Source organism: Sturnira hondurensis, unplaced genomic scaffold (assembly GCF_014824575.4).
Source record: "Sturnira hondurensis isolate 20B ecotype Veracruz unplaced genomic scaffold, ASM1482457v3 Scaffold0002840, whole genome shotgun sequence".
NCBI lineage: Eukaryota > Metazoa > Chordata > Mammalia > Chiroptera > Phyllostomidae > Sturnira > Sturnira hondurensis.
In genome coordinates this window covers 9,019,295-9,047,053 of record NW_028075471.1, presented here as the reverse complement: position 1 = coordinate 9,047,053, position 27,759 = coordinate 9,019,295, and the positions used below count along the sequence as shown (strand labels likewise).

At 39.4% G+C, this 27,759-nt stretch overlaps 1 protein-coding gene across 30 annotated transcripts in view; it reads left to right on the top strand.

Annotated features, from left to right (window-relative positions):
• CADPS (calcium dependent secretion activator) overlaps positions 1-27,759 on the top strand; it is a 473,884-nt gene that overhangs the window by 113,543 nt on the left and 332,582 nt on the right. For all 30 annotated transcript variants that reach the window (XM_037040838.1, XM_037040841.1, XM_037040843.1 and 27 more), the window contains exons 2-3: positions 4,337-4,450; positions 14,650-14,982. In XM_037040838.1, the coding sequence (XP_036896733.1) occupies positions 4,337-4,450; positions 14,650-14,982 (447 nt within the window). The remainder of the gene's footprint in view (positions 1-4,336; positions 4,451-14,649; positions 14,983-27,759) is intronic.

Genomic DNA, 27,759 nt, shown 5'->3' with positions numbered 1-27,759 from the left:
GCTTTTTTTAAAATTGAACAGTCAAAGTTTTTGTATTTATTGTTAATTTAGTTTTAATTGCAGTCAACATATAACTAATAGTATATTAGTTTCAGGTATACAACATAGTGATTCAACATTTGTATACCTTACAAAATGATCACCACAATAAGCCTGGTAACCATTTGTTATCATATGTAGTTATTATGATTGTATTGACTCTGTTTCCTATGCTGTGAATTACATTCCTGCATCTTATTTTATAATTGGAAGTTTACACTTCTTAATCACCTTCCTTTTTCTAAGCCATTGCTTTAACCCTCTTCCCTCTGACAAATACCAGTTCGTTCTCTGTATCTGTTTGTTTTTATTTTGTTTTATTCTGTTTTTTTACATTCCACATATAGGGGAAATCATATGGTGTCTGTCTTTCTCTGTCTGGCTTATTTCATCTAACATAATACTCTCTAGGTCCATTAGTGGTGTCATTGTTTTAACTGGATTCCTTCCTCTTCATTTTTTGTGTATTTTTTGTAGGGCTGGATTTATGTTACTATAAGATTCATATACACCCATTTATATCTATAGCAGTCTATTTTAAGCAGATAAGCATTTAAGTTCAATGACATTCTAAAAGCACTGCATTTTTCTCTTCCTCCACTCTTTATGGTTTTGATGTCATGTTTTATACCTGTTTGTCTTATGTATCCCAGTTATTTAAACTTAATTGTAGTGATAGTTAATTTTGCTATTACTGTCTTTTAACCTTCATATTAATTTCTTAAGTGGTTGACTCATTTGGGTTATTGTTCATTTGCCTTTACCAGTGAGATTTTCCCCCCTTTCCTATATATTTTTTTTATTTGTGGTTATGGCCCTTTCTTTTCTGGATAAAGAAGACCCTTTAACATTTCTTGTAAAGCTGAGTTAGTGCTGGGAACTCCTTTATTTTTTACTTGTCTGGGAAATTCCTTCAATTCTAAAAGATAACTTTGCTGGATAAAATATTCTAGCTTGCATATTACTTTCTTTAAGCACTTTAACTATAAAGTTGTTTCTGAGAAATCAGCTGATAGCCTATGAGGTTTCTCTTGTATGTAACTTGATGTTTCATTCTTGCTGCCTTTAGGATGATCTCTTTAGCCCTTGCTGTGTGGCTCAGTGGATTGAGCTCTAAACTGTGAAGCAAAATGTTGTCAGAGTTTGACTCCTGGTCAGGGCACATGCCTGGGTTGTGGGCCAGGTCCCCAGTAGTGGGCATGTGAGAGGCCACCACACAGGGATGTTTCTCTCCCTCTATTTCTCCCTCCCTTCCTCTCTTTCAAAAAATAAATAAATAAAATCTTTTTAAAAGAAGATAATCTCTTTAACCTCATTATTTGCCATTTTAATTACAACATGCCTTGGTGTGGGTCTCTATAGGTTCATCTTTTTTAGAACTCTCTGTGCTTCCTAAACCTGATGTCTGTTTCCTTCCCCAGATTAGGAAAGTTATCAAACATTATTTCTTTAAATATACTTTCTGCCCCTTTCATTCTTCCTCCTGGTATCACTATAATGCAAATGTTAGGGCACATGATATCATCCCAGAGATCTCTTGTACTAACCTCATTTTTTAATTCCTCTTTTATTTTGCTATTCTAATTGGGTGATTCCACTATTCTGTCTTCCAGGTTGCAAATCCATTAGTTTGTATTAATTAATATGCCATTGTTTCCTTCTAATATATTCTTTATTTTAGATATTGTATTCTTTATTTCCGAATGGTCCTTTATTACATTTTCTTTCTCTTTGTTAAAGTGTTCTTTGAATTCCTTTATGTACTCTCAAGATTGTTAAGCATCCTTATAACCATTTATTTGAATTAATAATTAGGAAAACAATTCATCTCCTTTCCATTAGGGTTTTCCTCTGGACTTTTTTCTTATTTCTACATTTGGTGCATATTCTTCTGTCTTTCCATTTTGTTTGACTTTCTATGATGTGGATACAATAGCTCTTCCTCCTAGTCTTGAGGAGGAAATAGTCTTGAAATAGTGGTCTCTGTGTTGAATAGCAGTCAATGTATTGAATAGTTTGGGCAGGCTAGTTGGTTTTGGAGTAGGTGCATGAAGTGCCTGATACGACCCTTGGCCTGGAGGAGTGGGTTCCAGGTAGGGCAGCCTGAAGTGTTTTGCTTCCTTGCTTTCTAATCTACATGGGCTGCCCGATGCAGAGGTGCCTGCTAGGTGTGTTCTTATGACGTTTTATTGCTTTAATAGTCTGTGATTAGAGTAAGGTCTGGATGGGCTGCTTTTCAGCTGAATGTCCCACCAGCACCACTCTCTCTGGGTGTGATTGTATGCATGGCCACAGTTAACTAGTTTTGCTGCCTTTCTGGAGCGTACAGCTCCTCACATGCTCAGCCATGCCCCTCTCAAGTCATCCTTGCCTGCAAGTCCTTCTGCTTTAATTTTTGCAGTGAGAGCAGGGTCTGGGTGGGCTGCTCTGTGTGCCTACTCAATGCCCTACAATCTTTGCCCTTTTGCCCAATTGGCAATGTTGTGTGGTACAGCAACACCCCACTTACTCCACAAGGGGCACCTCTGAGTGTGGATACCACAAAGTCTTGCTAGCTCCACACTTTCTTCTGGCTGGGCAGCCCCACGTGGGCATGTAGCAGTGCCCCACTACCTCAGCACTTTCTCTGGATAATGCAGTCCTGCAGGTAGGTACAACAACATTTTGTTAGCTCCTTACTCTTCTCAAGCAGGGAAGCACCTTATGTGTGCATCTTAGTGAGTATGTGAAGCATCACCCAGCTGTACCCACTGGATCAATATCTGGGTGGGAATGCTCCTTTTATGTATATTATTGTGCCCTCCTATGTTGCTGGGTGTAGCTTCAGGAGGGGTGGCAGGGGACCTGTCTCAGCACCCTATAAGTCAGCCAGAAAACCTGGAGGGAGCTTCCACCCACTATCCACAGTCAGGGGAAATATAAACAGTGGCGCTCACCAGTTCCTCCTATCCTGGGTTGTTCCCTCAGCTCCCAGAGTGTTCTCGTGGTTTCCTGACCTTGCAGACCCTCTCTGTTGCTTGTTGTGCAGAAACTGTTCAGTTGGCTCATAGTTATCTCCCAGAAGTAATTGCTCTAAATATAGGTGTATGTTCAATGTGTTATTGGGAGGGGGGCAAGTTCAGCACCTACTATGCCACCATCTTGGACACACCTCTCGTTATCACTTTTTAGGTTGATGTAGTCCCACTTGTTTATTTTTTCCTTTTGTTCCTTGTGCTTTTCTTGTCAGAAAACCGCTTAACAAGGCAATGTCAAGGAGCTTTTTTTCCTGTTTTCTTCTAGTAGTTTTATAGTTTGGGGGGGTCTTACTTATAAGTCTTTAATCCATTCTGAGTTATTTTTTGAGTATGTAACATGGGGATCCAATTTCATTCTTCTGCATGTGAGTATACAGTTTTTCCAAAATCATTTATTAAAGAGACTGTTCTTTACCCCTTGAGTGTTCCCTCATCAAATATTTTTTTAAAGATTTTATTTATTTACCTTTAAAGGGGAAGGGAAGGAGAGAGGGAGAAAAATATCAATGTATGGTTGCCTCTCGAGTGTCCCCTGCTGGGAACTGGCCTGCAACCCAGGCATGTGCCCTGACTGGGAATCAAACTGTGATCCTTTGGTTCACAGGCCCATGCTCAATCCACTGAGCTACACCAGCCAGGGCCCTCATCAAATATTAATTGACCATATATATGTAGGTTTATCACTGGGCTCTCAATTAGGTTCCATTGTTCTACATGTCTGTTTTAATGCCAGTACTGTACTTTTTTATTACTATATCTTTGTAAAAGATGGTGTTTCAGACCACCTGAGGGGCCTATGCAGTGGTGTGTGTAGTAACCATCTCTAAAAAAAACAAGCTAAAATTCTTGATTTGTAATATTTACTCATTTCCATGGTTTAACTACTCTCACCTTGGCTGATAACCTTCCTTTAAGGTGTAACTGAATGCAGAATTGGGAAGAGATGCAGGGTGGTACCCCATTATATATCATTTCTACAATACAATAGATATAAATAACCCCAAAAGTACAAGTAATAGTAAAATGTGACACAATAATAAAAAAGCAATGAATGTTGAATATGTATTAACTTGGTTTTAATATAATTTTTAATATCTTTTTTAGAAGTGGTTATGTTTAACAACTGCCTCACAAAATTTCTGCAGACTCAACATTCCACTCACAAATGCCTATCCAAGCTGGCTCCAGTTCACCAATAGGCCCGGCATCTTCAGCTTAAAGTACCATGATCCCCATCTGGAACAAGTCCTCAGTGTTTCCTCTTTCTGTGTTTCTTACAGATCAGCAAACAGCAGCTACAGACAGTCAAGGACCGGTTTCAGGCTTTCCTCAATGGGGAAACCCAGATTGTAGCTGATGAAGCCTTCATGAACGCTGTCCAGAGTTACTATGAGGTAAGACTCATCTTTCAAAAGAATTCCAAGACTGCTCAAACCTGGAGCCCAAGGTTTCTGAGCAATACAGCAGCCTTGGCCTTATGCAGAACCATTTCTCCTGAGGCAAATGGGTGATGACTGGTTACACCTGTAGGGAATGACAGCATTTTATTTTGGGGAGAACTATAAAAGGAGTTACTGTTCACCAACTGATTTTTGTACCAGAAAGTGTGCTGAGTGCTTTCCATGAAACTTCTTGTTTAATCCTTAGAGCGGTCTTAAGAGTTAGGTTCTGACATTATTCCCGTTTTCCTGATGAAGAGACTGAGGCTCAGAGAGTTTAAGTCAATAACTGAAGGTCACACAATGGTTTAAATGCCACAGCTGAGACATAAAGTGAGTCAGGAGCATTTTCTCACCACTTACAACCTTTCTGAAGATTGGTAATACATCCTAACAATAATGCCTTTTTTTAATTAAAATGTGGCTGTGAGTTGTTTTCTGTAAGTTAGAACACCATCCAAAATGCACTATTTTCAGAAAACCTAAAAATGGAACAATGTATCCTGAATATATATCATAAGAAAATTTTCACCTTTAGACCTCAGTGGCTTATTAGTAAAGAGAATTTACAATTTTACTAGTAGTTTTTAGCATTAAATATTTACTTACTTGTAAACCTAAGAATGGTGGTTTTCAGGGGTTACAGGGGGTGGGAGAAAAGGGGAGATGTTGGTCAAGGGTACAGACTTTCAATTTTACGATGAATAAATTCTGAGTATCTAAAGAACAGCATGCTGACTCTAGTTAATAACACTTGAAATTTGCTAAGAAAGTAGATCTTAAGTAAAAAGAAAATGCTAACTATCTGAGGTGAGAATACGTTAAGTAGCTTCATCATGGTAATCATTTCAGTATATATGTATATAAAATCATCACATTGTACAACTAAAAAATCATGTGTACAACTTAAATATATACAATTTTATTTTAAATTTTATAATTATTTGTACATAATGTACATATTGGCTGTCACTGGTACACCATTAACTGCATATAGACATGCCAAACCTTCCTAGTGGCAATGTTTAACTAACATACATATTTTCAAAAATGGTCACTGAAAGACATTTTACTTCATATTAATCTATTTTCTTATGATCCAAATATTCTCTGTGTTTGGAATCCTATGCCCCAAATGTCTTACCCATTGTCAAGACTACATTAAAAGCATTTGAAACCATCCCCTAAGCACTGAAAAACTTATGGTGTTTTGTCATATGCAAACCAAACTTTATAATAACAATAAGCTCTAAAGTAAGTGTAAGAAAATGCAACAAACCCTGATTTTTTTCACCATGGATTACTTCACATTTTTCTTTCTTTTTGAAATTATTAGGTAGCAAATTATTTCAGAACAAATACATTGGTGTTCCCGATTCCACTCCAGTCCTCGGTAGATGCTTTAACAATGTTAGTTGATTGATTTAGTGAAACTCCCCTTCACACTTGCTGAAGCACTTGACTCCTCCTTTCATGAAAATTGGAGCAAAATTACAATTAGATCTTGTCAAAATATTATCTATTAGTTTAATAGTAAACAGCCTTCATCTCTGTGATGTTGCTCAGTCTGGCCACAGGCTCATTTTACGTGCCATTTCCTTAGTGAAATTTCTATTCTAATCTATTTTAGAAGTTGGGTTCATTTTTATACTTGTCAAATTTTAGCTTTTTTCTTTCATTTTACAAACAGTATTGATTATTGCCAATAAGTGCCAAATTTATTGCTTGGTTGGATTTAATGGAGAGTGGAAGTGAGATTTGGAATCACAATTATGGTCTGGCAATAAATAGTCAGAATATATTTTACAAAGATTCTGTCTAGAAACTGCCAGGGAATGAAATTAATTCTCTGTCCCCTTTTTTCAAGTTCTGAAAGCCAATTCTTACCAGATAGACTCTTATCGATGGTTCATGTTTAAAGTCACTTATCGATTTATAAATTTTGAAAATGCTAATTTTAATTAGAAAGCTCATTTAATTAATTACATAAATTAAAAGAAAGTGCCATTTCTATTAATTGTGCCATTTCTATTAACTGAATTGAAAAATTAGTAGTCATCAACATGCTAATGAGTCTCAGGCAATTACCATTATATCTATAAATGATCCTGATATTTATTCAATATTGACCAGCTTGTCTGAAAGAACTATTTTTAGTCTGATGAGAATACAGGCTTTGAGAAATTACTGCATATTTAATATTGAGATTTGGGTAATAGGAAATAATGTGAGGTATTAATTATTTACCATAGTCATCAGTAAAGGTTTAGAAAGTCTTGAGATTCACATTTCCCGGAACGCCTTATCCTCTGCAGCAAAGTCCCCAGTCAAGGGATCAGGATTAACCCTCTACCTGGAAGAGCCCCAAGTTGATTAGCCTTTCCCGCTTTCCCTGTACTGTTGGGTAGTCAAGAAGTTAGTGTCTCTTCTTCTACCCTAATCTGGAATCCAATTATTTTTCTGTCAGTACCTGTTTTTAGTCAGGAGTCTTTGGATGACAATTGACATACAGCTACTTCAAAGTGGCTTAAACCCAAAATGAGATTTACTTGCTCAAACAACTTCAAAGGCCAGGGGTTGACCTGGCTGGAGCTGTGGTTATATCCTGAGACTTCAAAGCTGACCACAGCATACGTATCTTGCCCCATATAGCTTGGCGCTGCTCTTGTCTATGTTGACTTCATTGTTAGGCAGTTCCTTTCACCCAACTCCAGGAGCAAAGAGAATGCCTCTTTACTGAGAGTCCCAGCAAGAGGCTCAGGGGTGCCTTGCTTGGAGTGACATGGGTCAGGTGTTTTTTCTTAAGTGAATCACAATAGAAGAGGGACAAACAGACTAGGGAATCAGGCCTAGGACACATACCACCTCTAGAGCCTGAGTGCAGGATCAGTCTCGCTGCAGCTGTATGTATTGAAAATGCAATGTTTTCCCGATAAGAAATTAGGGTAGTTTTTTTTCCAGAAGAATGGGGAGTGTATGCTCATCATAAAAAAAAGGAAACCCACATATATTCTTTTTCTAAACTCTCTCACCCTCAAACACACACATCCACACACACACACTCCTCCACACACATCCACACACACATCCACACACACACACTCCTCCCTGCCATATCACACTTTCACATCCCAGTTTACCAAGATAATGACATTACAGGGAAAAAAATTTCCTCAGAAAGTTTCAAGAGTATTGTATTAGACAAAGTCAGAGTAAGTTTCATGTATTGGCCTTGTCTTACTAAGGCAGTAATGGTTTGTCAACACACCAGAGGAGTAAAGAACAATTTCCATCTGTACCCATCCAGCCCCGTCGAAACCCAGCTGCCACAACTGAACAGCAAGCTGATGAGGCCTGGGATATGAGCTAGGCCAGGGCAGAGGGAGGCCAAGTTTCCCACAGACTCTCGAGAGCATGTCGGTTTCCTTTATCCTACCCTAGTGGCCCTGACTGTCAAAGACAATCAAGCAGAGCAGCAGAGTAATCCTTTAATCTCTTCCATTAAGCATTAATGGCTGGGCACTGAGGTGGGTGCTCTGAGATTTGGCCCAGCAACCCCAGCCTGTTTGCACCACATGGTCCTTGACATCAGAGAGCCACCTGTTCCTCCAGGGCCCCCACATCTTTTCTAACTCTCAGTGCTTTTAAGACAAATGTCTAAAACTTAAGCATTTCCTCCTCCCATCCTCACCTTCGCCTTCCCATCTCCCTGCTTAATTTTGTCTCATTCACATGCTGGTCCTGGCATCAGAGAAAAGAGGTAGGTAGAAAAATGTTATGAAACCTTTCTCATCCAGATCCCACCTGAAAGGAAACATGGGGGTATTCGGTGGGAAGTGAGACTGTAGAACGAGGTGAAGACTGCAGCTGACAGCTGGGCTTCAGCCAGTGAAGCTCGGACTGCGTTCTGTTTTGTTTTATTTTGTTTTTAGCTGATCTCCTCTGACAAAGACCCAGTTGTTTTTGTCAAACTACCACTGAATGTTGTATCAGGCAGAATTCTTCAGTTGCTAGCAATAGAATCTGATTATGGCTAAATTAAGCCTTTAATAATAATAACAACAACAACAATAACATAGTAATAATTGTTTATTCCTGTTTTTGCTATTAAAAGAAATAACCAAACATAAGAAAAAATGGAAACCAAAGCAGATTGACTTTAGAAAGCCAGGTAGCAAAATTATAATGGACACCATATCATTGGTATGAATCTATTTTAGAAGGAATGGAATCTATTTAGATGGAATCTATTCCATTCCATCCTTGTGACACCTCACTCTGAATCTGAACCTGAGGAAGGGATGTGTGATTGGCCAAGCTCAGGCCCCAACCCATTATTTGGCTAAGGAAATACAAAGTCTGTGATTGACAGTCCCAGTGAAACTTTGTGTAACGACAAAGAGGTTGTCTACCTACTGTGCTGTTATCGGAAAGGGAGGAATTGTTTGCAGGCAAAAAATGCAGGTGTCCTCTATACAGGGTGACATATTTGGTGTAGTCTTTATGGGTGAATCTTTTTTGGTCTAAAAAAGTAGCAGTCAGATGACACCTGGCTATTTTTCTGAAATGAAGCTATATATGAGGAGGAGCAAAAAAATTGGAATTTATTCATAAAAACGTATATTTATTTTTACATGTTTAAACAAAGTGCCTTCCAAGTAATCGCCATTTGATGCAATACACCTATAGAGACATTTTTTCCACAGCTCGAAACAGTTTTTGAACTTGTCAATTTTGATACCTTTTAGCGCTTCTGTCATTTTTTGTTTCACTTCTTCCACATTGGCAAAACATTTCCCTTTAAGGACTTTTTTCATCCAGGAAAATTTTTTTCAAAAGTTATTTGGGGCAAGATTGGATGAATAGGGAGGGAACAGCATGGGGGGCATGCCATTTGTGGTCAAAACTACTGAAGGCTCTGTGTGCAGGTGTACTTGTTAACACCCATAATGAAATGAGCAATGTTGTTAAAAGAGTCTAAAAAAAAGTTCACCGAAGCCAAATGTAGCCTCGTACAACAATGCCAGCTGGTACACTTATGCAGATGGATTCCTAGAACATTCACCTAGTGGGGAAATCCTGTGCTACAAGGGGCCTACCCTCTAGAAGATAATTCCATATTTTGGGAGGTCCCCCCATGTATTTCCAATACTCGAAACTACTGTAAGTCCTCAGCGGTCTTAAAATAGACCTTTCCCCAGGCATTTGTTCTTATGGGGAAAGTTAGGCAAGGAAGGAGGAGGCAGAGGGTTAGAGAGGTTAAGAGGATGAGTTTAGTGTTCCAAAGATGTGGGGCTGAAGTCTAATTCAGCAGCAGAGTGGCTTTCAGACCCTAGCCAAGCTTGAGCCTCAGTTTTTACATCTGTAGTAGGACCTTTCTTGCATAATTGTTGTCAGGATTAAATTGTACACACACACACACACACACACACACACACACACCCCTGAAATCTAGTACCACTCTTCAGTTTTTGGGTCTGGGCTTGGGGTAATGAAGGTGCAAGGTCGAAACAGGAGACAGGGAGGCTGCTTTAGCTCCTAATCTACCACTACCTGCCACAGGCCACGGCCCCAGGATCTCTTAATTTTCGGTGAGGAAGATTTCTAAGATCCAAAGGTGCATTTTATTTTAGAAATGAACATTGATCTTGCTTCAACAAAGATAAATTTTGTATTTTTCCATGCATAAAGAGGTGTTTTAAGTGATTATGAAAATAATGAATGATAATCATAAACCTAGACAGTGTAGGAAAAAATCTAAATGAGATGGTTAGAAAAATACTTGTAATTCCATTATCCTAAACAACCACTATTAAATTGGGGTATTTATCTTTTCAGATAGCTGTTTGATTTCCATAATAAGATGGAAAATTACTATAAAATATTAATAACCCACTTGTTTTATTAGCACAATCATTTTCAATCTCATTCCTACCTCTTCAAAAATCACACATATGACATCCTCATCAGTAAAATGTTTTAGTACCTATGATGTTCTCAGCCCAGAGTAATGCTCCAATCCTCTATCTCCACCTTACCCCTACCATTGCAAATGTCCAGGTTAACAAGAGATCATGGACATATTTTGATGCTAATGGGAAAAAATGCTTATTGTATGGCTGCATGACACTCTATTAAAAATAATAGCTAATTCGGTTACAACATCCTAGCAAGCACCATGCTCACCAGTTGACACATGTTATCTCTTTGAATCTTTCCCAAAATCCTACAAGGTAGGGTATTTATGATTCCCATTCCAGAGTTGAGGAAACGGAAGCCAAAAAGATTAAGCCACTTGCTCAGGTTTCAAAGTTACAGGATTTGAACTCAGGTTCTCTGACACTAGACCCTGTTCCTCTTGTTATTCAGCCATTCACTAGGAGCAACCAGGTTGTTTTGTTTTTACTCTCATTTACTCTCAACACCAAAATCTTTTTTGGTATTTATTTTGCAACGATACATTTTTGTTGAGCTGGGAATGATCTGTCTTGGTTTCTCAGCCTGTCAGCAAGGAAGTGGCGCTGGGCTGGCTCCACCCTACACTGCACCGCAGTGTTCAGTACTGATGTGCTTGTGTGCTTCTAAACAGCCTTGAGCTTGCTTGGCTCAGGTGATGGAGGGAACGACTGATGAATGAGGTCGAGTCACTGAGTTGACTGCCCTTCACCATTCCACATGTATTTGTTCATCTTCCATCTCCCATCATGACCTATCTGGAAGTTGGCAGAGGAGTAGGGAGGATTTATGGATGTGCCACGTGGAACTGTGCCTGGGGTTGAAGTCTCTCACAATAACCCAAAGCAAAACAGAAAACAAAAATGCCAGATAGAGCTCCCACTATACATGAGTGGCAAGGGTGGCTTCAGAGACACACAAGCATGTGGGTCTTCAGTGGCACTATTCACAGCAGGGCAAGGCTGGCCCGACCCTCCTTCCCTCTGACACACTGAGAAGCCAACACAGACAATGTGCCTGGAAAATTAGTCTGCTGCTGCTTCCCCTCACCCCTGGCTGTCTCGCCTCCTTTCGGCATTTCATCTTTGCTATCACATCAATCTTCAGCCCCCTGCCTCACACACTTGACATTCCACTCATCTTCCCTCCTGTCCAGGCCCTACTTTTCAAAATCCTCTCAGTTTTATCCTTATCAAAGAAGGCTGGCTGATGCATTAACCGCATGCGACAGTGAAGGAGAGTGGAGCTGATAGAGGGTAAGTGACAAATACGGATTGAGTGGCCTCTAGAAATGAAGAAATGGACTATGTGTAGATGATACGTGCAGAATACAGGAGTCACCAGCCAGTTATGGACACCAGCTGGGATCAATGTGCCAACATGTTCATTTCATATGACTTGTTATCAGGTGCCATGGAATATCTAGCCTCAGTCAGCTGTTTGGAGAGAACCATATATTGGGCTTGCCCCCATCCAGATAGAATCTCAATAGGGTCTCTGCTTCGAGAAGTCTGTTTTGTTCTTATTCACTCACTCATTCAATGTAGCACCAATTACATTGGTGCTACAGTATGCCAGACACTGTCTTGGACACTTGAACAAATAATAGGAAAAAAACAGTTATAATTCCTGCCTTCCTGAGACTTACATATTAACAAAAGAGTCACCAAGACAGATGACAAATGTCAGCTACAGAAGGGCTTTAGGGGACAGAAATATGGTGCTGAGGGTTTATAACTGGCTCCATTTTGTGGGACACTGCTATGGACAGATGGGGAGAAGAGGGTGACTTCATTGTTAACTGTTTCCAAGTCACCTCTAATGTTCATTAGAGAACCAAGAATTAACCCCAACCCCTTTGTGTCCTCACCTCCATCTTCGGTCACCTATAGTTCTACAAGTGGCCCCCAGCAGGGCTTCCTGCCAGTTCTCTTGGCCTCTTTCAGGTCTGTTTTCTACATTAAAGTAAGAGAATGTGAACTTGATTGTGTTATGTTCCAGCTTAAAACCTTCAGTGGTTTCCCAGGGCCCTTCAAATGAAAATGAATATATTCCATGTGGCCTCTCATACCCTTGGCCACATGGCCCTTTCCTGTGTACCTTACATCAGTCATTCCCCAGCCTTTACTGCCACAGCCATCCTGGCTTCTCCTTATGTCTGCAGACACTCGGGGTCTTTACACATATTGTTCCTGGCCTCTGAAATACTCTCTCTTCACCTATTGCATATCATCTTCAAGGAGTTTTCCTCCAGGAAGGCTTTCCTGATTATACATTAGAACAGATTCCTGGTTTTAGGCACCCTGGACCCCTGGACTTTCCTGGATAGCACTTGTCCCAACCTGCAGTGATATTTGGATGGGATTATTAAGATGATGTCATGGAGGCTTGCAGACTGGGTCAGCATCTGTTTTTCTTGCCATTGTATCCCTGGCACCTGGCACAGTGACTTTCACCATCTCAGTGCTTGAAGAAAGAAGAATGGGATCATAAAGAAGAGTGTAAATATTACAGCTAGAAGGACAACCCCCAAAACCTCATAGTTCAACACCCTCAGTGTACAGATTAGAAACTGGAGAACCAAAGAGAGGAGGTGACTTATCCAAGAACTGACCTGGGACCATGGTTTACAATTCCAGCCTCTCCACAAAATTACTCTATTTGCCTCAAAACTTTTAAGTTCTTTGAGGTCTAAAACTAAACCTGAGACACAATCTGTTAGATGGACAAAGCCTCTGTGTCAAGCATTACAGAGTTTCAGGTGAATTCTTTAGCTCATTAAGTCTCATAAGGCCTGAGGATTCATTTGAAAATTTTATTCTAACACTGATTTTTAAATGAACTCTAAGGTCTCACTGAGTACCAGTTGTCAGGCCCTGGCAAGTGGGCCATTACCTGTAGCCTGGGAAGCTAACCCTCAGCTCTCCTTCTTTGTAAATGAGTTCATTAAATCGCAGTAAATGGAGGCCACCTTGCTAACAGCTCTTCCCACCAAGGAAGCCTTTGTGATGAAGCAGGTGATGATGAAATATACCCCAAGCAATGGTGTTTCCTGGCCAACAAGAGCATTTCCTGAAGTCTGGCAGAGGAGTGAACATTTGTTCTGCTTCTGGAAGGATATTTATGTACCTTCTGAAGTGTGAATGTTTCTTCTCTGTGACTATGAAGCAGCAGCCTCACCACCTTGTGTTATACCCCCAAACTATGTAGCTGTGTAGGCTTCCACATGGTGGGCACCATTGCAAACTATTCTTAATGGGTGGCTTGGTCCCAGGACCCAGACAGCACCAATGGGCCACACACAGTTCTCCACCAGGTAGGTGGAAAAAGTTCTCATGCAGCAGGTGAGACCGTGAGGGAAGGAAGTACCAGGGTGTAATCAAAAGATCACTCATTTACAGTCAGCCAGTTCCAGTTAACAAGAAGAGTCTTAGTTTTCTGTCTACAAAATGGACTGAATGTAATGCCTACTTTCTATGTGTGCTTACTCTCAAAGTTGCTGGCTGTGTTCTGGGGACAGATAACATTGTGGAAAACAAGGACACAGTCCTTGCCTACGTGGAGTTGACATTCTGGAGAGGGAGACAGACATTAAATACACATTTACTTAATACTTGTTCAATTTCACTTGTGATGAGTATCATAGAGAGGATAGAATGAGATATAAATAGCAGTTAACATTTAAGTGTCAAATACCCAACATCAGGCCACATGCACTGTATATAATAATAATAACCATCATAACCCAGAAGGCATTAGTATGGGATACTTTTTAAAGTGCTTTTCATATATTAATTTATTTTATCCTCATTTAAAAATACCTGTTATGTAGAGACTACTATTGTCTCCAGTTTACAGGTGAGAAAACTGAGATACAAAGAGACTAACTTGCTAAAAGAAACATAGCCCCTAAGTGGCAGAGAAAGAACCCAGGCATTCTGGGCCTGGACTCTATGTACCCTATGCTGCCTTTCAGGATATTACTTCTCATTAATCCTTGCAACAGCCTGGTAAGTACTATTGTTATTCTCATTGTCCATATTTGGACATAAAGATCAAACATGTGTGACTTCTCTGAGTTGGCAGAGCAGGAGCCAGGGGGACAGCTTGTGACCACACTCATTCCTCCTGTGATACCTGAGAACTGCTGTCTGCAGGACTGACTTTCTCATGCTTTTCCTGGCCCTGTTCTTGCTCAGGTATTCCTGAAGAGTGACCGTGTGGCCCGCATGGTGCAGAGTGGGGGCTGCTCCGCCAATGACTCACGGGAGGTCTTCAAGAAGCACATTGAGAAGAGGGTGCGCAGCCTGCCTGAGATTGATGGCCTCAGCAAGGAGACAGTGCTGAGCTCCTGGATGGCCAAGTTTGATGCCATCTACCGTGGAGAAGAGGACCCCAGGAAGCAGCAGGCCCGGATGACAGCCAGCGCAGCCTCTGAGCTGATTCTGAGCAAAGAGCAACTCTACGAGATGTTCCAGAACATTCTTGGGATCAAGAAGTTTGAACATCAGCTCTTGTACAATGCCTGCCAGGTACGTTGACTATCACATGGGCTCAGAGTGGTGAGTGAGAATGGCCACATTATGATTTCTGTGTTCCCTAGACATTACTGTTATTCCCAATTTATAGGTAAGAAAATTTCTCGGGCCTGTTATTGATTTTAAAAAACATTAAAAATTATATTTTATAACTGCATTGGTAAAAGTTTAATATAATTCAGGCTAAAACAGGCTCGAATGTTTTTCTTCTGACTTAAAAAGAAATTAGAATATTTTTTTATTCCATAATATAGGTCTTAGGTACTATGCTTATTGTATATCAGAGTAAATCAACCCTGTGAGTAAAGCCTAGCTTCCATTTGTCAAAAAGTCCAAAAAGATCAAAATAATGATTTTTTAAAACACTGCTTTGCCTTTAAAACAGATAGTGTTTGCCACTTGTGGAGCTTGTAGTCCCTCGGCTAGGGAGACAACTGGACTTAGCACCTGCTCATCAAGAATAATTCTTTAAAATCAAAAGCTTCCAGAAGGCCTGAGGATCAGTCACATCTGAATTTCTGAGTGAATCTGAAGGGACTGTTGAGGCTCTACTTGGGCCCAGCCCCAAATGGTCTTGTTTTCTCTGGATTGGCAGTTGGGGGAATGAGGTACCTTAGATCTTCATTTCCTGTGAAGCTTTTCGTTATATTTATTTATTCATTCTACAAATATTTATTGAGTGCCTACTTTGTCACCTCTGCAAATTTTAGTAATTATCACTTGGGAGCATTTGTTAACTGCACATTTCCAAGCTTGAACCCTAGAAATGCAGATCCTGCACTCTCAGGGTCCAGGCATCTGCACCTTAAACAAGAGCCCTCCTTTCTGATTTTTTTTCTGCCCTTCTCCTTCTAAGAGCCATTAGACAAATTCAGCCGTACCCTGGTTCCACTATGCCAATTCTGCCCCTAAGACACTTTAAATGAAGACACTATAGTATACAGGCTAAGATTTGTGCCTTGCTCAGAATCAGACAAACATAGGTAAATCTCTTTATATGACCCCACACTGACTTTGTGGTCTTAGAGAGATCGTTAACCTTCCACACATCACCTTGGGATAAAATATTATAAGGATTCAATGTGCCCAGAACAACACAGGTTACTTTATAAATAGTAGCAGTTAAAATATATTGCAATCTACTGGAAGAGGCAAAAAGTCAACAGACAGTATCAGCATAGTGCCACAAATGTTTAATATGAGAAATATAGGATTTTAAGGCTTACTTCTTTTCCTTTCCCTGGCTACCCCCTAGTTCAAGGCACCAACATCTCTCACCTGAATAACCACAGTGTCTACCCAGTTGGTAATAGTACCTCCTCTCTTGCCCATGGTAATGTACTCACCGCATACAGCTGGAGTGATATTCTTAAAATGTAAATTGGATCACAACAGTCCTGTGCCTAAAACCTTCCAGTGGTGTCCTATCACTCTTAAAAGACATCCCAACTCCTCACGAAGGCCTGAGGCAGTATACGAACCAGCCCTGCTCATGCCACTTTTCCTGCATGCTTATTCACTGGCATTCTTTCCATTTCCCCAGCATAGCAAATTCATTCTGGGCCTTTGCATTTGCTCTTCCCACAGTTTACAATGCTTTTTTGCCAACACCTCTGTGTGACTAGCACAGATTAATTATCAACTTCTCCAAGAGGTCATCGAAGGCCACCTCATCTAAAGTTCTCCCTTGCCTTACTCCTCACCGAGTGACTCCATGCCATACCTACTCCATGCCATGCCATACCTATATATTCTATTTCCGTTCTTCACCTTTACAGCTATTTTCCATTTCTTGTTCATCATCCATTTTTACCTGTTTATTATCTGTCTTTCTTTTCCTGATTATCCTTCATCAGAATTTTAGCCTCATTCATCTTTGCCTTTGCACGAAACAATTTCTTGCCTGAAAGGATATTTCTAGTATATGAAACAATTCTTGCACATAGTGAGAGATCACTAATTGCTTTTTTAAAAAATATATTTTATTGATTATACCATTACAGTTGTTCTATTCCCCCCCTTCAATCCCCTCCACCTGCACCCTCCCTCCCCCACCATTCTCCCCCCCTTAGTTTATAGCCAAGTGTCTCAAGTTCTTTGGATTCTATATTTCCCCCACTATTCTCGCCCTCCCCCTATTTTCTACCTACCATCTATGCTATTTTCTGTGCCTTCTCCCCCCTTCTCCCCCTCCCACCCCCCTGTTTCTAACCCTCCATGTGTTCTTCATTTCTATGGTTCCACTCCTGATCTAGCTGTCCTCTTGGTTTGCTTTTGTTTTAGGTGTGGTTGTTAATAACTGTGTGTTTGCTGTCCTTTCACTGTTCATATTTTTCATCTTCTTTTTCTTATATAAGTCCCTTTAGCATTTCATATAATAAGGGCTTGGTGATGATGAACTCCTTGAACTTGACCTTATCTGAGAAGCACTTTATCTGTCCTTCCATTCTAAATGAAAGTTTTGCTGGATAAAGCAATCTTGGCTGTAGGTCTTTGGATTTCATGACTTGGAATACTTCTTTCCAGCCCCTTCTTGCCTGTAAGGTCTCTTTTGAGAAATCCGCTGACAGTCTGATGGGTACTCCTTTGTAGGTGACTGTCCCCTTATCCCTTGATGCTTCTAGGATTCTCTCCTTCATTTTGGTCTTGGCTAATGTAATTATGATGTGCCTTGGTGTGTTCCTTCTTGGGTCCAACTTCTTTGGCACTCTCTGAGCTTCCTGGATTTCCTGGAAGTCTATTTCCTTTGCCAGACTGGGGAAGTTCTCCTTTATTATTTGTTCAAATACGTTTTCCACTCGTGGCTGTTTCTTTCCCCCTTCTGGTACCCCTATAATTCGGATGTTGGAACGTTTAAAGATGTCCTGGAGGTTCCTAAGCCTCTCCTCATTTTTTTGAATTCTCATTTCTTCATTCCTTTCTGGTGGGATGTTTTGTTCTTCCTTCTGGTCCATTCCATTGATTTGAGTCCCCGTTTCCTTTCCATCACTATTGGTTTCCTGTGCATCTCCCTTCATTTCAATTAGTTTAGCCTTCATATGTTCCTCTAATTTGTGACTTTGTTCCTCTAATTTGTGACTATAATCTACCAGTTCTGTGAGCATCCTGATAAATAGTGTCCTGAATTGTGCTTCTGAGAGGCTGGCAATTTCTCGGTCGCTTAGAGTTATTGGCTCTGGGACTTTGAGTTCTTCTTGCGCCATCTTTCGGGTTGTTCGTGCCTGTTCCATAGCAGGATCAGAGCCCTAAAGTGTTCACTAGAACAGGGCAACTAAGTCGCTGGGTTGTGACGTTGTATGTGGAGGTGGGGTCAAAGAGGGACAATGGCTCTCACTGGTATTGCAGGGCAACTAAGTCGCTGGGTTGTGACGCTACATGTGGGGGCGGGGTCAAAGAGGGACTATGGCATCCTGTCCGCCGCCTGCCGCCGCGGCCCTCACCAGTGCCACAGTTGCTGCCGTCACCGGGCCCACGCGTTTCGTCCCACTGCACTCGAGTGTGCCACCTCCGTCAGCCCTCGCCCCCTGGGGCATGTGTGGTCTGTCTCTCTGTACTCGAATGTGCGTCTGCGGTCTGCCCTGCACCTGCCTGCACGCCTGGGTGGGGGCCCTGTCCTGCCCAACCCTGCTCGCTGCTGGCTCCGCCCCTCTTACCGTCCCCGTTGAACGGTTAGATGTAGTCGGACTTCCGTACAATTCAATTTTCTGTCCTTTGGTTGTGTCTTTGTTTCTCCAAACCTTTGTTGTATTCAAACTTGGTTGTGGGAGAAGGCACAGTGTTTCCACCTATGCCTCCATCTTGGTGGAAGTCCACTAATTGCTTATTGAATTAAATCAATGAAAGGCAACGGGTTATTTTAACCAGAAAATAAGGTCTTGTTGTTGTTAACCATCATGGTTTACCCTGAATATTTTTTGAATATTTTAGTAAATAGGAATCTAATTATTATTTCATAATATATACCTTACATTTCAAAGTATTTCTGACATTCTACGTTCTTCTCAGCCACTTCAATCCAGAACACTGATCACCAACCCAAAGATAAAGGGTTTCTTTGATGGATTAAGAAATATTTTGAAATTCTCCAATAAATCTCATTGTAAAATTAAATTTAATTGTTCTTTTTACTTAAAATATTACTGCATCCCTCATGGCACTTTGAGAATGGGATAGGCAGGTGGTATAACCATCTACCATGATCACTAACCTTAATAACCTTACCACCACCTTCTTTGCCATAAGAAGGTGGGTTGTCAGCGCTTCATGAAGATTAGCAATTACCCATGTACGTGGTAAATAAGATGCAAAACTACAGAAGTGGTCAAGTGTTCCTAAACCTAATAGGCAAAAAAAATTATTCTAGGGATTAACTTTTCTTCTTATTGCAATAGTTTATTATGTATATCTTTTTTTGTTGCTCAAAAGCAGCATCATTGGAATGAATCCACTGCTATGCCATTTTTTATCTCAGTGTTTTTGAAGTTGTTGAATAGGGCTACATGGCCAGACCATAGTTTATTGGTTTCCCCCCCAAAATGAATTAACGTAAAAAAAATTTAAAAAATGAATTAACATGACTCATGTTGTCCATGCAATAATGCAATAATAAAAAAAGTAAGTAATGTTCTCTCTCCCAGTGTAATGATTGTCTCCTTAGCCAAAAGAGAATTATAATAAATGTAAAGTAGTTCTTGAGACATGAATACCCAAGGCATTTAGTATTCTGTTCTCATACCTAAGTCAGATTATCATTACTTTAGGGTGCCACATCAATAGAAATTAAGACAAAGAGCACATGCAAGTAGCTCACAAAAGAAAAAATATAAATGAGGACTTCGAGCCAAGATGGAGGCATAGGTAGACACACTGTGCCTCCTCGCACAACCAAAAGAAGTACAACAACAAATTTAAAAACAAAAACCAACCAGAACTGAGAGAACATTCAACTATATGGAAGTCTGATGAGCAAGGAGTTAAAGAAACATTCATCCAAACTAGTAGGAGGGGCAGAGACAGGCAGCCGGGTGGAGAGGACTTGAGGCAAGACAATAGCTGCCAGACAGGGTGGTCCCACATTCATGTGCAGATAAAACAGGAAAAACAACTGGTGAGCAAGACAGACCATGTGACCCAGGGTTCTCATAAGGGGAAATAAAGCCTCAAAGCCTCTGACTAAAAACACCTGTGGGGATTGAGGTGATGAGAGAAATTCCCACCCTCACAGGAGAGTTCATTGGAGAGACCCACAGGTTCGTAGAATGTACACAAACGCACCCACCCAAGAATCAGCACCAGAAGAGCCCAATTTGATTGTGGGTGGCTATGGAAGTAAGTGAAAACTGGCAGAGAGACGAGCAAGCACTACTGTTCCCTCTTGGGCCTTTCTACACATACAGCATCATTATGCAGCAACATGGGTTGCCACAGCCTGGTGAACACCCAAGTCTCCACCCATTACTATGTAACAGGCATGCCAAAACAAAAAATAATGGCTCAAGTGAAAGAACAGATCAAAGGTCCAGAAAAAATACAATTAAACAACGAAGAGATAGCTAACCTGTTAGATGCACAGTTCAAAATATTGGTAATCAGTATGTTAACAGAATTGGTTGAATATGGTCACAAATTAGAGGGAAAAAATGAAGGCTATGAAAAGTGAAATAAAGGAAAATGAATTGGGAACCAACAATGACATGAACGAAACTGGGACTCAAAGCAACAGTTTGGAGCAAAAGAAAGAAGTAAACATTCAGCCAGAACAGAATGAAGAAACAAGAATTCAAAAAATGAGGAAAGGTTTAGGGAGTTCCAGGACAACTTTAAACATTCCGACATCCAAATCATAGGGGTGCCAGAAAGAGAAAAGGAAGAGCAAGAAATTGAAAACTTATTTGAAAAAAATAATGAAGGAGAACTTCCACAATCTGGCAAAGGAAATAGACTTCCAAGAAGTCCAGGAGCTCAGAGAGTCCCAAAGAAGTTTAACTCAAAAAAGCAGACACCAAGGAGGCAGACACACCATATTACCCAAGATGAAAGATAAGGAGAGAATCTTAAAAGCAGCAAAAGAAAAGGAGAGAGTTACCTACAAAGGACTTTCTATAGGACTATCAGCTGATTTCTCAAAAGAAACCTTACAGGCAAGAAGGGGCTGTAAAGAGGTATTCCAAGTCATGAAAGGGTGAGGTCCTACATCCAAGATTGCTCTATCCAACAAAGCTATCATTTAGAGTAGAAGGGCATACAAAGTGCTTCCCAGGTAAGGCCAAGTTAAAGGAGTTCATCATCATCCAGCCCTTATTATATGAAATGTTAAAGGGACTTATCTTTAAAAAAGGTGCTTATAAATATGAATAGTAAAATGACAACAAACTCACAGCTATTAACTGAACCTAAAAAAAATAAAAACAAAAACAAACTGAGCAAACAACTAGAATAGGAACCGAATCACAGAAATAGAGAGTACATGGAGGGTTATCAGTGGGGGGGAGCAAGGGGAAGAGAGGGGGTAAAGGTACAGAGGATAAGTGGCATAAATGGTAGGTAGAAAATGGACAAGAGGAGGTTCAGAATAGTATAGGAAATTTAGACACTAAAGAACTTATATGTACAACCAATGGACATGAACTAAACAGGGGGAATGCAGGTGCAAGGGGTATGCAAGGCAAAGGGGAATAAAGGGGAGAAAATGGGACAACTGTAATAGCATAATCAATAAAATACATTTAAAAAACAAAATAACACAAAAATCTTTTTAAAAATATATAAATGAATTCTAAACAAATGATTAATTTTATGTTCTATGACTTTAGTAATCTGTGTTGTAGAAGTATATTGTCAAAAAATTAAAGTATTTTTAAAAAAGAACATTGGTAATGATAATACATTATGAATGTTATAGAAATGGGTATTCTCATAAGTCACTGTTGCAATAATTTATTATTTTAACCTTCCTGTACAGTAATCTGTTAATTTTCAGCAAAGCACTTTTATAAAGGACAAACCTATTGACCTAGTAGCTCTACCTCTAGGAATTTGTTATGAATAAATGTTCAGAGATGTGTATAAGAGTGTTAAGTCCAAAGATGTCATTGCAGCATTTTATATGGCAGGGAAAAAGTGGAAGCAATTTTAATTCCCAACAGTAGGAGATTAATTAGATTTTGATTTAACCATATAAAAGAATGCTCTTCTGCCAATAAAATACTTGTTAAAGAAGAAAGCTTATCACATGGGAAAACATTCATTAGCCATTGTTTTTTCTTTAAGATTTTATTTATTTATCTTTAGAAGGGAAGGAAAGGAGAAAGGAAGAGAAACATCAATGTATGATTCCTCCTCATGTGTCCCCCGCTGGGAACTGGCCCCTGCTGGGAACTGGCCTGCAACCCAGGCATATGCCCCGCCTGGGAATCGAACCGTGATCCTCCGCTTCACAGGCCTGTGCTCAATCCACTGAGCTACACCAGACAGGGCCATTAGCCATTGTTAAATGGAAAATCAGGCTGTGAAACAGAGATTGAAAGCATACTTTTATTTTTATGGTAAAAGTACCAAATGGGTGAAAAGCAAAATCTTAAATGAGCTTGTCTTTAGGGGTATTATTATGGTTGGTTTTTATTGTTTTCATTTATGCTGTTCTGTGTTTTCAAATTTTTGTCTCAGCTATATAGGTACTTTGCAGTGGAAGCAAATAGCAAAAAATTTCAGCAAATAAACTATCAAAACAATGGGATAAGAAGAAAATTCTTTTCTGTATTGTTTTCTAGACTTCGGCCACTAACATACCACCTTCATGATTTTGCCACTTCCAAGTACTACCTGTATGATTACTTATTTAATATTCCTAATTAAGCCAACTCCTCAGTTTTTAAACCCATTTTTACCTTTAGAAGTAATGTATATAAAATCACAGCTTTGAAGTATTAGTTTATCTTTTTTAATTCAACAACCAGAAAGATGGAAGCTCTTCATCAGTCTGCCCTCATCTGTCATCCACACCACCAGTGATGTGGGAGGCATGGCTGGGCAACCAGTGCCCTGGCATACTGAGCCTGGTGAGCCCTCCGATGCTACCCCTGCAAATAGCCCCAAACTGACCAGAACAGCTTCACATAAGTCTACACTTCTCTACACTTCCCTTCTGCCACCAGCTTTCAGAAATTATAGATTTGTCCACTTGCTTTCTCATAGACTTCATTGAGCTCTGCAGAACTCTGTTAACACAGAAGAGCAAAGCCGTATACATGTAAAAAGGAAAATCACATGGCTTTCATTCTTACCCTGCTTATTTTTTTTGTTTTGTTATGTATTTTCTGGACCTTCTTACAAAACAAAGCAATTCCTGAGTGCTTCCAAAACCAGAAATGTACATATGTTCTTAGGCATATCACATCCTAGGGGAAGCTGTCTTCTGATTTCTGGTGTTGCTTCTAAAGGTTCTTGTGATCTCTGCAGGGTTCTTGCAGTCCCTGAAGTTTTTATCTCAAATGAAACATGATGTTTATCGAAGAGCAGTTGTGTCAGTTATATACTGGTCGTCTATCGTAACATGAACTGAGTTTGTCAAATCTTTTTAAAAAGTGAGGACGTTTAACAAATGTCTCCATATTTGCATGTGGGATTTTTTCAAGTCTGTTTGGCTTATTTGAGAATGCATTGTCCTATTTCATAGAAGAGTTGTTTATAGTCAACATAATAATCAATGTAAAATAACTGGAAACTCATTATGAAATCAGTGTTTTTATCTTTCTAGAATCTAGGAGGAAGCAGTTAATTATGTCACTCTGTGGGCATTTGAGTTAAATTCTAAACCTAATTCGAAAAGAATAGGATAACTGTTTGGGAATAGGTAGAATTACCTGGGAAATGAGACTAAGGCTTTCTTGCTGTTGTCATAAAATGCAAAGCAAGTGATAATCATGATGGTGATGATGATGATATATACTTTTAAAGTTTTAAAAATCCAAAGCACTGTCTCTCCCCTTTCTCTTTAATGGCCTCCAAAGCTAGAGTGAATTTAATGCCCAGTTGTACCAAGTATCTGCTGCTGCCCATGCCTACCCTCTGATTAATTCCAGTTATTCAGTTATTTTTAATTGCTTCATTTTCAAGTGTGTGAATATTTTTCTCTTGAAAAACATCACTAAGGTGTGTTTTAGAAGAATATAAGTCTGCCTCTTTATACATTTTCAAATGTAGATAAACTCCTCTTAGGGAAGCAACCCAGCTGATCTCCAACAGGAGTGTGAGCTAAGGAAACCGGTTGTTTCCTTGCATTTCAATACTGCACTTTGAGAATGGCATTTCTGGTTGCCCTGTTACTGATCTGTAGCTCCTTGAAACAACAGTGGTATGACTCACCTTTTCTTCCGCCAGCATTTGTGCTTAAGGGGCAGCAGGAATAACATGCATGTTCCAACTAATAAAAGGTGATAATAACCTCTTCACTTGTCATCTCTGAATTCCTAAAAATTTTTCAAATACTCTGCAAGACTTCACCAGAGACACATGGGATATAATTTTCCAATCCACAAACACCTTTTCATTTTAAGATTGAATTCTCCATCATTATTGAACTACTAATTTTCTTAACATTTTATTTCTTTTCCTCTCTAAACCATCATCACTATGACCTTTGATAATGTGCTTATTTTAGTACAGTGCAAGCTTCCTTTGACCTGATTAGCACTTGGCAGCTTTTCAGATAGTTTATTAGACTCTGAAGAGAAACCCCAAATTATCAGGCTTTCAGCTGTGACCCAGATTACTAGGTTGTATCCATACCTCATTATAGAGTCTTTAGTAGAAAAGTTTCCAATAGATCTGTTGACTGAGATTTTGCTTCTTGGATCAGGCTGTATTTTTTAATCACTTTTTTTAGCCTTCTAAAACCAAGACAGTTCTTTGCACATAATGGTCTTTCAATAAATATCTTACTGAAAATGTTTTTAAAATCTGAAGGGGGTGGCAATGACAGTCTGGTATTAACACTTTAATTTAACAAAATTTAATTATTCATAAATTAACCCATTCATTTACCATATATTTTAAGCACCTACTGTGCACTAGACACTGAATGTCAGGTGCTGGGGATGAAGCCTGAACTTTCATGCTTGTCATAGAATGGCCCATGATCCGGCTCCTGACCATCTTTCTCTTTGCTAACCACATCACACCTCCCAATGACTTTATATATTTTGTCCAGCTAAAAGTATTGTGTTTGTATTTATTACATTGCTGTGTAACAAATGACCACAAACTTAGTAGCTTAAAAGAATATCCATTTATTATCTGACAGTTTTTTCAAGTCAGAAGTTCAGGCACAGCTTAGCTACATTCTCTGCTCAGGGAATCAGAAAGCAAAAGCTAAAAGGATGGTTCTGTCTGGGTTGTGTTCTCATCTGTAAGCTCAACAGGGAAGGATCCTCTTCAAGTGTCCTCCTGTTATTAGCACAACTCTTATCCTGATAGCTGTAGAATTCTTCAAAGCCAGAAACAGAGACAGAGACACAGAAAGTAGAGTCTCTGGTGCCTCAAGTTTCTGATTCCTAGATCCTCTTTTAAAATTATCACCTGTTTAAGTCAGCCCACTCAGAATAATTACCTCTTCTATTAAAGTCAACTGATTTCAGACTTGAATTATATCTGCAAAATCTCTTCACTCTAGTCATTCCTATACTATTGATTAGACATGAGACACAGGTCCTACCTACACTCAAGTGGAAGGGACTATATAATAGGGTATGACTCACTGGTTGTTATCCTAGAGTTTCTGCCACAAGTGTTCTTCCCCCATCCCAAAGTTTTGATGTTTATTTGGCTGGCTTCTTCAAGTATCAGTTTAAACATGTCCTTTTTAGAGAAGTTCTCCTTCATCATTCTGCCTAAAATGGGCTTCTCCTTGTTATTTGGTTTTGTGACAGTACCTTGTTTATTACCATCATAGAATTTCACTTTAATATGAAATTACCTTAAATATTATATTACCTATTCATTCTCTTATTCCCCCTGAGTATCTCTTTAAGAGCAAGACCATGTCTGTTGCATTTAGCACTGTATGACCAACATTTAGCACAATGCTTGACACATAATAGATGTTCAACTAAATAGTGACTAAATCAGTAATGCAGAGACCAAAGCATTTCTGGCCTCCTGGGGCTTAAATGCCCACATTCCACAAAAGTGCATGTTGTTTGGCCATGTTTTTCTGATGAGGTAAAGTGCATCAATGGAACAAAATGTCAATCTGAGACCTCAATCCACCTGCCAATACTGCTATATTATAGTGTGAATTTCATCTGAGGTTCACAGTATGTGTTCAGCCATAAACTCTCCCACTGATAATGCTCAACTTTTTTCCTCCCAAAACAGGGTTGAAGTAATTAAATCTTATGTTTCCAAAGCCAACACAGCCTCTAACAGTCATTAGATATTTGATGGGCTGCTGGTTTTCAGTGGCTAAGCTTGCCAAATGTGCATTAATTTTAGTATTCTTGGGATGTGGAAAGAAGTCAAGATGTATATACCCCATGAACATGTTTTCTTCTGTTATAAGAGACAAAATTGAAGGGCATTAAAGATGTGGAGGGCATGGGGCCAGATGGCAATATTTAACTGCCTAGAGCAACAACTCTCTGAAGACCCCGTCCTGATTTTTTATGATGGGGTCATAAGAAAATTCTTCTCTATAAATTCTTCCTAAACCACAGGGCCAGATATTTCTATCTGACTGCACCTGCATTATTGAAAGACTAACTGGAATGGGAAATTGAAATTGAAAGACAGTAGGTATCCTCATCTAAGCAACACAGAACAGGATATTTTCTATGTAGTCTTCAAAACTGCTATGGATATTTTAGCAATCTTTTCCCTTTGTTGCTAGAGGAATCATCAATATGTTCTTTTAGTCAAAGTCCATTCATAAGCATTGAACCATAAAATTTTAATCAAGGTGTTACAGAAGTGTGCTTTCAAAAAATGATATACAGAAATAGTATTTTCTATGCTTGCTATCTTTCACTAAATGATGGAAGCTATTATACACTATCTAGCACAGCTTTGCAAACAGAGGTATTTTACAAGCTTCAGGACATGTTTCAGCCACCCACATGCCACATGGGTAATGATTTGAATTTACCTTCATCTCCTAACATGTGGGACCTTCTTGAATCTTCAATGCTTCAGACCTAAAATTCGAAGAAACTTGATAATGGGACATAGCCTACTGATTAAATTTTATTGCTAAGCCTTTTTGTTTTAACCCTTTCTGAAAATAAGCATAAACTACCCTAGCTCTCTGTCCTTCATGACTAATTCTCTATAGACTTTTGCTCAGGGGGGCTTTGTGACCAATGTTCTGACCTTGAGTTTAAACAGCAATACTGCTCACCAAATGGGGAATATTTACTAAGTACCAGACACTAAGCCTAATACTTTACATATATTATCATATTTAATCCTATGATAAATTTGCAAACTAGATATTCTACCCACATTTTAATAAGGAACAAAAAAAAGGAGAGAAAAGTGAAACAATTTTTCCAAAGTCAAACAGCCAGTCAGCAGCAAAATCAGTATTTGACTCAAGGTTGCATAACTCCAAAATAAGCTCTTCAGCTCAATTGTTGAAAATTGTAATGATTTTTTATTGATATAGGAAGTTTTGGAAAGTAGAAATTTTATTAATTCTGTCTATACTCCGAGAATGTGTGTCTGTGTTACTAAATCTTCTAAAAGTCCCTTTTATATAGCCTGCTCCTGTTTTCACTA